The 12,250-nt window shown below is 37.8% G+C and overlaps 2 protein-coding genes across 2 annotated transcripts; both read right to left on the bottom strand.

The window, feature by feature from the left end:
- Positions 1-1,720: 1,720 nt before the first annotated feature.
- On the bottom strand, positions 1,721-2,370 carry LOC311048526 (transcription factor HES-5-like; the record flags this gene model as incomplete). Its single annotated transcript, XM_084061785.1, has 2 exons — positions 1,721-2,143; positions 2,263-2,370. The coding sequence occupies 2 exons, from the start codon at positions 2,368-2,370 to the stop codon at positions 1,721-1,723; spliced, it is 531 nt and encodes a 176-aa protein (XP_083917911.1).
- Positions 2,371-5,994: 3,624 nt separating this feature from the next.
- Positions 5,995-11,837, bottom strand: LOC311049092 (transcription factor HES-5-like; the record flags this gene model as incomplete). The annotated part of the gene is made up of 3 exons (XM_084062551.1): positions 5,995-6,202; positions 11,451-11,662; positions 11,775-11,837. 3 exons carry the CDS (start codon positions 11,835-11,837, stop codon positions 5,995-5,997), a joined length of 483 nt encoding a protein of 160 aa, XP_083918677.1.
- Between the last annotated feature and the right edge of the window lie 413 nt (positions 11,838-12,250).

Genomic DNA, 12,250 nt, shown 5'->3' with positions numbered 1-12,250 from the left:
TTTTCCTCAGTACATAACAACCTCAGTAGTTTTTCTACTGAGAGCAGTAACCCACCTATCTCCCAGGCTCCCTCCCCAGTCAGAGTTTGAATGAATGTAGCGTGCAGGATGTAATTTGGATACAGATGTGAGGGGACTTAATTTAATTGACTACATTTTATTTAAAAACAAAAATCCTCTTTCTCACACTTATGCCAGTGTGCCAGTGATTACCCTCACTGTGCCAATGTTGGGATCCGTGCCTAAGGTTGACTACCTGCAGTAGACCCTAAAGTTAACTTTTGTTTTGGTTCTGTATACCATACACCTTACATTTGGGATTATGACTCAGGACTACCAAAATCATGGTCTGAAAAAGAATAACGTCACAGAAATATAAACATAATTTATAGCACAAAATTGCAATCATTATTACCGGTATTATTTTTTGTGATGCATTTTCAAACTCCCATATAACAGAAAATGTTGGATATCTAAAATTAAGTATATTGAGGTTTACAAATACATTTAAAGTTGTATGTAATAGTTTGAAATGAAATGATATGCCTTATTATTCTAATCTTTTACATATAACAGTATGTAACATCATTATATTTTTATGGATCTGGTATAGAGACTTGTGTCAATGGGTAGAGAAAATGGCAAGAAAGATGGCGGTTGAGGTTGGTTTATTCAAAAAGAACTCCATGAATCACATCTCATATTAGATGTAAATTCCTCAACTGAAGGCAGATAAACGTGATGACACATCACAACAATAACTTGGACATTTCTCCAAGACACTGTACTCAAATAGAGTAGAGGGTTTACAATGAGAACATGTCTTTATGAAAGACATATCACACTATATAAATGTAACAATATTGTGAGTAAATATTACACTTCATGTAAACTGTTCATAGAAACATGATATTTAGTAACAAAAGCAAATAAGAAAAATAAGACCTTAAAACAGATCCGTTTTTTTGGATCAATGTGATGACAAAAATCTAAATGATACACATCATCATAATAATGTCAGTGTCACTACAAAAAAGTGACAGCAGGAAATTAAGCATTCCTTTAAAAAAAAAGGATCTATATTGTAAAGACCTTGCATATCCATATAGGATATACTGCATGATGGCAAAAAGTCATTGAAATTAAGCACTTCCAGTTCAACTTGAACTCAAACAATGAAGTAATAAATGTCACAATAATATGACAGCTTGAATACAGCATATATGCTGCTATCTGTCTTTGCATTAAAGACACAATGATTATTCTCTTCATTTTCTCAGGAATATACATTTTCTAATCATCATAATAATGTCAGTGTAACTACAAAAACATTACAGCAGTAAGTTAACTATTCAATTTATCTATAATGTAAAGACCTGCATAACCATATATAATATGAAACGCATAATGGTAAAACGTCATTGACATTAAGCACTTTCAGTTCAACTTGAACGTCAATAATCGGTAAATGTCACAATAATATGACAGCATGAATCCAGCAAACAAGCTGCTATCTGTCTTATAGACACAGTGATAACTATTTTTATTTTCCAAGAAATAATATTTTTTCTAATCAAATTAGTTTAAACATTAAACATTAAAGCTATTAAAAGGCTTTCTGTACAGAAACAATACTTTCAGTATTGAATGATACAGTTCTTGTCAGTCTTGTACCAATATGGTCAACTCAGTTAGTCAGGTTGGAATTCCAGTCTGTAGTTTACTTCCAGGGCCTCCAGAGGGCGATGTTGACTGGACTCTTCTCTTTGGTGATGCTGGACTGAACTGGAGACCTCAGCTGAGGCAAATAAGTCTCCTTCATGTTCTTGTCAGAGGATGACTGCAGGTTCTGGAAGTGGTCCAGCAGTCTTCTCTGGGACTGTATCTTCACCTCATCCTTGGACAGGAAGTGCACCACCTCTTGCACACACCTGGAGTATCCCTGATTGACAGGTGCTGAGTTGACAGGTTGATACTGCTGCTGTCGTGTCAGGAAGCAAACTGTCATCTCCAGGATGTCTGCTTTCTCCAGCTTGGAGTCAGCTTGTTGTTTGAGGATCTCTGGACCCAGGAGAGACTTGAGCTGCTCAATGCTGCTGTTGATTCGCTCTCTGCGTAACTTCTCCACCAATGGTTTTCTTTGCTGCAGAAAGAAGAAGGCCATCATTAATAAACATATTCTGAAGAACAACATACATTTGAATAAGTACAACCAAATATGAACAATATTTAAGTGTTCGTTCAGTTGAGTCTTCAATTTACCTTGTGGTTCAGAGTCAGGAGCTCCTTAGAAGAGGTGCATGTTGAAGTGATTGTAGGTGCCATGGCTGATCTCTGTGCTAGAGAGAATCTGATCTCTACTGGCTTCATCCCTCCTATTTATAGTCCCTAATCTACATATGAATGTGTGGGTCTGGGTCTGGTTGGACTTTCTCACAGTGTTAGCCAATCAGAGAGCCAGGAAGGACAATGAGGAATGTAGTGCTGCCACATGCCCAATGCTCTTACTGCTGAGGGACAATGGTTAGATCTCAGGGGAACAGGTGGAGGACTTGGGGGTGATGGAGAGAGACTTTGTGTGAGTCTGAGAAAGTGGTGACCCTGTAAAGAGATCAGATCTGCTGCCTGATGTTGAGATCAATGACTTTAACTGAGCACACGCTCATCATCACATCACACACGTGGGAGACAGAAAGCAATCATTCATAGGGTAACAGAACGATCTACACAATTTACTGACCATGCAGTGTAAGTTAACATTGTATATTATACACATTCTGTATCTTCTTGTATATCTGGCACTTATGTTCCACTATACACATCATTAACATGATACAGACAAAACACACTTATCAGCCTATCACACATGTTACTGACATCATGTATCACTTACAATATTGGTATACAGAAGAATTTCAACTGCAAACTGCAAAAATAAATCATGGAAAAATAATTACTGAATATATTGTTGAATTATGATCATATCAGTGAAGCAGAAACTGGTAACTTCTTTTCACATTTTCAGAAACAAGCTTTCTTAAATGTTATAATAAAACGTTTTAATTTTTAAGATTTATCTAAGTTTATGGTGTATGAAACATGAAGGTGGAGGTATGTACATGATGAGACGGGTGCCAGTTCCCCTGGAGGGGGTTGACATACTGACCTGGGACACTGCTCTCCAGAGCATTCCCACACTTTAGTCATTGACAGGTTTCTCACTGAACAATAGGCATGTGCCTACTACTTAAATGCTAATTCCTCCCTGCAAGCAGATTCTGTTAATTATCTCATTGTATACTTAAGTTGTTGTTTGCAAACAAATCAATTAATGCAAGCAGGTATAGTGCTTACATTTACAAGTACACAGATTATAAAGTCTTAATGGTTGGACCTCCAGCTTTCTTCAACAATACAAGAAAAGGATAATATATAAGTATACAGTATAAATATAGCTAGCTCTGGCCCAACAGTTGCGTTGTTCATGACCCCTGTTAAATAAACCGATCAACAAACAGAACACACGCTAATCAGCCTATCACACATGTTATACTGACATGGATACCTACAATATAAGATCCCTGATGTGAAATACAAGAAACGAATGTTGTGTTGAAAAATGCCTCTTTCACATCAAAACGTATTGTTAGATGACACAAGTGGTGTTCAGATGAAGCAGGTGTTGCTCCTGCCTGTTGTCTGGAAGTCATGTGAGTAGAGAGTTGGTCAGAGTATCCCACACTGAGTCTTGTGTGCTGTGGTCAGTGCACTATAAAAGGACTTTGAATGGACCTTTAGTGACTGACGGCTTTTTAGCTCTGTGTTGTTGAGACAGAACAGAACCTGACGTCATAAGCCATATGGAGGGAAAGCATCTCAATGGATGACTGAGGATTTCAAGAAACATGGCTAAAGTAATAAATTAAAAAATATAAATTGTTGGTGTAACATTTATAGTGAAACATTACATTTGTATTGTGCAAGAAAAACTACTCTCCTTGAATTCCTCGTCGATGAATGTTTCAAAATTAAACATGACGATGGGGGTTTGAGACAGCTCCTCCCTGAAGTGTGTCAATTCCCCTCTGAGAATAATCAGGTGCTGGTGGGGTTGAGGATGCTAAAGACATTGAACTGGGACTCTGCTCTCCAGAGCTTTCCCACACTCTGTTCATTGACAGAGCTCTCACTGAACAATAGGCGTGTGCCTAGTTAAATGTTAATATATCCCAACACCAGCAGTTCCCAATGAACCCCCTCCAAAATATCATTTTCCAATTGTTTAAGAACATTCAAAAGCTTACTGATGATAAACACACAATGAAGAAAAACATAAAAAATGTATCTTCAAGCTCATGATATAGTTTACTCTTTAGGATAAGCAGTAATGGATGACAAACAAACAATCATGAAATTGATTCTGTGTTAATGGAAATATATAATAATTGGTTGATTCCTTGTAGATTATATTTGTGTTGAAATATAGATACTATAAATGATAGGGCTAGTTCAGAATGGATCAATAAGTGTCCAGACACCCCCATCAACCTCTGAGTCCCCCAGGGTAGAGGTTTTGTCCCATATCTATTGTCCCATAGGGGTTCTGTGAGTGAGGTTTCTCTGGTTTCCCACACTATGTCCATTGACTGATTTCAATAGAGAGACAATAGAAGTGTGTCTTCTTATATATTACATTAGTTACACAATGTGACGTCATTGTTTAAGAGAAACATAGCGGCAAACTTTTGGGATCCACGACACGTTGGTTTTCTGAAAAATAACTGGAATCTTGAGTCATTCCAAATTAATGATGTGGCAATATTATGTAAGACAAACCATGACTTTGTAAAAAAGTGTTTTATGGAATGAGTTAGCTGTTTTCATCTGAAAAGTTACCTCAGGCAAGAAATTGCATGCCATTTCTGAATAATTTAACAAACTCTGAATAACTTCCACATAATTAAATCTTCATTGGCATAATATATAAAAAGACTTATAATGTTGATCTTTGCTATTGTAACAACAACAATGAGTCAATCTGGACGCGTTCATAGAGAAAAGGACAAAAAAGATGGCAGTTTATGTTTGTTTATTGAAAAAGACTCACTGAGTCACATCGGGTATAGGATCAAATTCCTAACCTGAAGGTAGATAGAAGTGATGACACATCACAACAATAACGTGGATATTTCTCCAAGACACTGTACTCAAATAGAGTAGAGGATTTACAATAAGAACTCAGATTCTCTATGAGAGACATAATACATTGTATTATATGAACAGCATTGAGGATAAACATTACTTTCCATTCCACAAAAAACGAATGAAAGAAATAACATCTTGCTGCTAATCACAGAGTGATGACAAAAAGTTAAACAACCAGTTTGGTCAAGGACATTCATAAGATGACGTACATCATTATGAAAATATTAGCGTCACTAGAAAATGGTGACAGTAAATTATATTAAGTATCCCTTTTAAACAAAAGGACAGATTAAACATATTGATCTTACAACAGATCAGTCTTAATTAATCACTTAGATTACAGTAGTACAGTCCACAGTGGAAAGGACGGTCATTTGTTTTTAAATAATTTGATATATAACAATCAGGTAAAACAAAAATGACACAGCTGTGAAGAAATGTTCACAGCATAACACACGCTAGTCTTACAGGTAGCAGTAATATCAGATTATTCTGATGTATCAGTTGATTCATGCAACATGCATGGTGTCAGTGCCAACGTGCTATCATAGGTTAACATGAAAGACACATTAGCATATTTTCTTCATTTTCATGGAAAATTCAATTTCGGAGACCAAGACATTTTAAATATTAAACTAAACAAGTAGTTAATTTAAAAAAAATCGTTTACAAATACATAAAGAAATTAAAATATTTCTTTCATTCTTGAATTGTACAGTTCTATAACAGTAATCTTGGACCAATATGGTGAACTCATTTAGTCAGTTAGGATTTCCAGTCTCTAGTTTACTACCAGGGCCTCCAGAGGGCGAGGCTGACTGGACTCTTCTCTTTGGTGATGCTGGACTGAACTGAAGACCTCAGCTGAGGCAAACAAGTCTCCTTCATGTTCTTGTCAGAGGATGACTGCATGTTCTGGAAGTGGTCCAGCAGTCTTCTCTGGGACTGTATCTTCACCTCATCCTTGGACAGGAAGTGCACCACCTCTTGGACACACCTGGAGTATCCCTGACAGGTGCTGAGTTGACAGGTTGATACTGCTGCTGTTGTGTCAGGAGGCAAACTGTCATCTCCAGGATGTCTGCTTTTTCCAGCTTGGAGTCAGCCTGTTGTTTGAGGATCTCTGGACCCAGGAGAGACTTGAGCTGCTCAATGCTGTAGTTGATTCGCTCTCTGTGTAACTTCCCCACATGGTTTTCTTTGCTGCAGAAAGAAGAAGGCCATCATTAATAAAAATATTCTGAAGAACAAGATACATTTGAATAAGTACAACCAAATATGAACAATATTCAAGTGTCCATTCAGTTGAGTCTTCAATTTACCTTGTGGTTCAGGGTCAGGAGCTCCTTAGAAGAGGTGCATGGTGAAGTGATTGTAGGTGCCATGGCTGATCTCTGTGCTGTAGAGGTCTCTGTAGAGACTAGAGAGAGAATCTGATCTGATCTCTACTGGCTTCATCCCTCCTATTTATAGTCCCTAATCTACATATGAATGTGTGGGTCTGGGTCTGGTTGGACTTTCTCACAGTGTTAGCCAATCAGAGAGCCAGGAAGGACAATGAGGAATGTAGTGCTGCCACATGCCCAATGCTCTTACTGCTGAGGGACAATGGTTAGATCTCAGGGGAACAGGTGGAGGACTGGGGGTGATGGAGAGAGACTTTGTGTGAATCTGGGAAAGTGGTGACCCTGTAAAGAGAGCAGATCTGCTCCCTGATGTCGAGATCAATGACTTTGACTCAGCTCACGCTCATCATTACATCACACACGTGGGAGATAGTTAACGATAATGAATGGTGTTGATAGGTATAAAACTATGTATTTTGTCGACAATATTGATATATATGCCATTATATCCTATTTTAGTGTGCCATCTCTGCATAACTCAAGTTTGCCTACCAATGCTATGATTTTATTAAGTTAAAGGTGGTCTGGAACTAATCCTAGTATTAGTTCTCTCCTTTCCTCTAGAGACTGCATGTGTTTTGAGTTGCACAGGCCCAGCCAAGGTCACTGATTATCTCTGGAGGAATACAATAACAGCTCCTTGGAGTTAACTTGACCATCTATGACAAAGCCACAACACCTCCAGCGACGCCGGTCAGAGCCAAGGTCTCGCCAAAGTCTCAACCTACGAGCAAGGCTCCTCATGGCCAGATGTCATCGTCAGAGCTGATAACAACTTACTTTGTGTATAACTGTTGTGATCATTGACTGTTTAGGCAGAGAGATATTTTTGCTGTACGGTGCCTCGTGGATTGATTCTTTCTCTTAATACAATGTCAACCTTTTAATTTGAGAACCGGCCTGTGTCTGTCTTTGATTTCGTCTCATCCTTTTTACACTGGGTTTTTCAGCTGTTTAACTACAAATAGTTTTAATTAACATAGAGCAGGATTTACGACCCTTATCAGCTCTTTTATCTACTTTATCAGGTGTAATATGGAATAATCTAAAAACAACTTACTGATGATGTTTTCTTTGCTTAGTATTTAGCCTTTTAACTAATTATTCTCTTAGTAAAGTTTTTGTTTCTTTTGTCTTGTAAAGCGACTTTGAGTACCAAGGAAAGCGCTATATAAATGGGATGTAGGCCTACCGGTATTATCATTATTATTATATTAAATTGACACTATATATTATGCACATCCTGTATGTACTTGTTTATTTGTGGCACATATCCTACAATTCTATATACATATCATTAACATGATACAGTTAGAACACACTATACCATCACATATGTGTGATACTGAAAAAAATTGAAATAGTGCACAGCACACTAGATAGAATGAAAACGGTGCACACTTCATGCCATATTTTCAAATCCATGCTTCTTAAATTAATTAGATTCTGTAAATCATAAAAGTACATTTTTATATTTACTTGCCAAGTTGAATGGCTTCTATCACAGAGACCAGCAAATCATAGTCATTAAAACATATTATGCATTGTTGAAAAGTATTATAAGATGTCTATAACAATGTTATATTGACTTAGTTTTTATCATAACAAAAAGAAAATTCAAATCAGATTGATGCTGTGAAATACAAAAAGGGAATGCCTTGTCAAAACACGTCTCTTTCACATGTATCAAAACTGATGTTAAATGACACAAGTTATGGTGTTCAGAGGAGCCAGGTGTTGCTCCTGTCTGTTGGCTGGAAGTCATGTGAGTAGAGAGTTGGTCAGAGTTTCCCACACTGAGTGCTGTGTGCTGTCAATGCACTACAAAAGAACTTGGAATGGACCTTTTAGACCTTTAGTGTTGCTGAGACAGAAGCGGAGGATCTCATTCGGTGGCTCTGAGAATATAGAAGGCTATATAACATATGACAATGCATGTTTGGACTGTGATCGCCTGTTGCCTACTGTGTGTGCTTTGTGTGTCTTGCAGTTCCTTGGCTGGGTGGAGCTGAGGTGCCATTGAGTTAACTGGGGGCAATTAGCCAGTGTTGCCGTCCCGCCCGCCTGCCCAGACTTCAGTGTGTCAGTCCTTTCAACCCTCAACAAGCTTAGATTGCTTCTGTTACGTGTACATGACGTTGCCTTCTTTTGTTTTGCATTGACTTCATGTGCTACACATTAGCCACTTCATTCATGTACTCCCATACACCACTGATCAATGACTTTCACACCACATTATAATTGACTTTGTGATTTACGATAATACATTTCAGTTTGTTACTGGTAAGTTTGGCTCGCATCTCCGACTCCCACCTTTCTTGCTAAGTATGAGTCGGACATAGTAACGCTTTTTGTTCAATAAATTGTGAAAATTGCTTAAATGATATGTTTTAACACAAAATGTATGCTCCCCTTGAATTCCTTGATAAATGTTTCATTATTAAACATGAGGATGGGGGTTTAAGAAAGTTCCTTCCTGAAGTGTGCCAATTCCCCTCTGAGAATAGTCAGGTGCTGGTGGGGTTGAGGATGCTAAAGACATTGAACTGGGACTCTGCTCTCCAGAGCTTTCCCACACTCTGTTCATTGACAGAGCTCTCATTGAACAATATACACATGCCTACTTAAATGCTAATATATCCCCACACAAGCAGTTCCCAATAAACCCATAAAAATACACCTGACAGTTGTTTAGGAACAAACAAAAGCATCTGTTGCTATTAACAGAATTAAACAAAACACAAAATATATGTTGAATGTGTTGGCTTCTCATAGATTTTATGTTGTTAAAATATAGATACTACTATAAATGATAGGCTGATTCAATATGGATCAATCAGTGTCTATAGAGACCCCCATCAACCTCTGACTCCCCCAGGTTAGAGGTCTGGATCTATTGTCCCATAGGGGCTCTGTGAGTGAGGTTTCTCTGGTTTCCCACACTTTGTCTATTTGACTTCTTTCAATGGAAGACAATAGAAGTGTGTGTCTTAGTATACATCACATTAGTTACACAATGTGACGTCATTGTTTGGGAAAGAAATAGTAACGGAAACATTTTGGGATCCGAGTTGGTTTTCTAAAAAAACAACTGGAATCTTGAGGATTTAAGTGAAACCATGATTTTGTAAAACATAGTGCTGCACAAAGTATGTGACTGTTTTAATTTTTAGCTACTTCAAGGCAGGCAATTTAATTTGCATATTGCCATGTCATAGCAAAGTCAGTATAATTTACCAACCTCTGTATGAACATGCCATTCGATCTTCATCTTCACTGGCTTAACTGATTTTACAAATTAAAGCAGCACTATGTAACATATTATGTCCCACAAAATTATAAAGTTACATGTTTAGGCAATAACAATCATCCTTCCATAAATGTATTGACTGCTTGGGGCTTGACTGCAGGGGAGACAATGAGTTTCATCCTGGCATTTGCCAAGGCACCAAGGCAGAACTGCCGTTCAAAGCGAAGACCACAGGGCGTCCTCGCCGGACATGTTTGCAGAGACTCTTGGATAATGAAGTCGGCTGCCATGTTATTTCTTTACTGATACCCCATACTACATAGTGCTGCTTTAAACTGACATATTTAAATTGCGAAAATCATTATGAAAAGGCAATTAATGTTTAATTTTTGTTATTTAACATGGAGCTAATTTGGAGGCCTTTATCAAAGAATGAACAAAAAGGGAAAGGGCAAAAAAGATTGAAGTTGATGTTTGTTTATTGAAAAAGACTCAATGAGACACATCAAGTATAAATTCCACAAGTGAAGGAAGGCAGATAAAAGTGATGACACATCACAACAATAACTTGGATATTTCTTCAAGACACAGTTCTCAAATAGAGTAGAGGATTTACATGTGTATGAAAAACAAAGTATGAAATGAACAGCATTGAACATTACTCTCCATTCCACATGTTGGTTCAGAGAAAAGTAGTACTTAATTTAAAAAAAGGCAAATGAAAGAGATCAGATCTGAAAATAGATCAGATTTGACTAATCACAGAGTGATGACAAAAATGTAAGCAACCAGTTTGGTCAATTATAAACATTATAAAAAACATTAACATCACTAGAAAATGGTGACAGTACATGATTTAAATTATCGCTTTTAAACAAAAGGATAGATTAAACATATTGATCTTACAACAGATCAGTCTTAATGAAATTAATCATTTAGATTATATTATGATATCTAATTAGATTAGAAGGACAGCACAATTAGTTTAGATCAATTTGATCTAAGATTAGGTAAAACAGAAATGTCACAACAGTGAAAGGAATCACAGCTTAACAAAAGCTATATCTTTACAGGTAACAGTAAAATCAAATTATTCTGATGTGTCAGTTGATTCATGCAACATGCATGGTGTCTGTGCCAAAATGTTGTCAGGGGTTAATAAGACACATTTGCACATTTTCTTAATTTTCATGGAAAATTAAATTTTGCAGATCAACGATTTACATATAAAACTAAACAAATAGTTGATTAAAATAACTTCTGCAAATACAGAAAATGAAATGAAACAATTATTTCATTCTTGAATTGAACAGTTCTATGACAGTAATCTTGGACCAATATGGTCAACTCAGTTAGTCAGTTAGGAGTTCCAGTCTGTAGTTTTCTACCAGGGCCTCCAGAGGGCAATTTTGACTGGACTCTTCTCTTTAGTGATGCTGGACTGAACTGGAGACCTCAGCTGACCCAAACATGTCTCATTAAGGTTCTTGTCAGATGACTGCATGTTCTGGAAGTGGTCCAGCAGTCTTCTTTGGGACTGTATCTTCACCTTATCCTTGGACAGGAAGTGCACCACCTCTTGGACACACCTGGAGTATCCCTGATTGACAGGTGCTGAGTTGACAGGTTGATACTGCTGCTGTCGTGTCAGGAAGCAAACTGTCATCTCCAGGATGTCTGCTTTCTCCAGCTTGGAGTCAGCCTGTTGTTTGAGGATCTCTGGACCCAGGAGAGACTTGAGCTGCTCAATGCTGCTGTTGATTCGCTCTCTGCGTAACTTCTCCACCAGTGGTTTTCTTTGCTGAAGAAAGAATAAGGGCATCATTAATAAACATATTCTGAAGAACAACACAGGTTTGAATAAGTACAAACAATTATTATTGATATGTGTTGACACTTAGTCTTCAATTTACCTTGTGGTTCAGAGTCAGGTGATCCTTAGAGGAGGTGAATGGTGAAGTTATTGTAGGAGCCATGGCTGATCTCTGTGCTGTGTAGAGGTCTCTAGTCTGTAGAGAGAATCTGATCTCTACTGGCTTCATCCCTCCTATTTATAGTCCCCAATCTCCATATAAATGTGTGGGTGTGGGTCTGGTTGGACTTTCTCACAGTCTTAGCCAATCAGAGAGCCAGGAAGGACAATGAGCAGTGCTGCCACATGCTCAATGTGCTTACTGCTGAGGGACAATGGTTAGATCTCAGGGGAACAGGTGGGGGACTGGGGGGGGGGGGGGGGGGTAGAAGGAAAGTGTGTGAATCTGGGAAAGTGGTGACCCTGTAAAGAGAGCAGCCTGATGTTGAGATCAATGATTTGAACCAAGCACACTTTCAACATCATCACTAGAGTACAGCATGTACACTTGTGCTGTTATTTTACAAGACATGTCCA

Source organism: Gymnoscopelus microlampas (genome assembly GCF_963454915.1).
Source record: "Gymnoscopelus microlampas genome assembly, chromosome: 7".
Taxonomy (NCBI): domain Eukaryota; kingdom Metazoa; phylum Chordata; class Actinopteri; order Myctophiformes; family Myctophidae; genus Gymnoscopelus; species Gymnoscopelus microlampas.
This window is presented reverse-complemented; position numbering and strand designations above follow the sequence as displayed.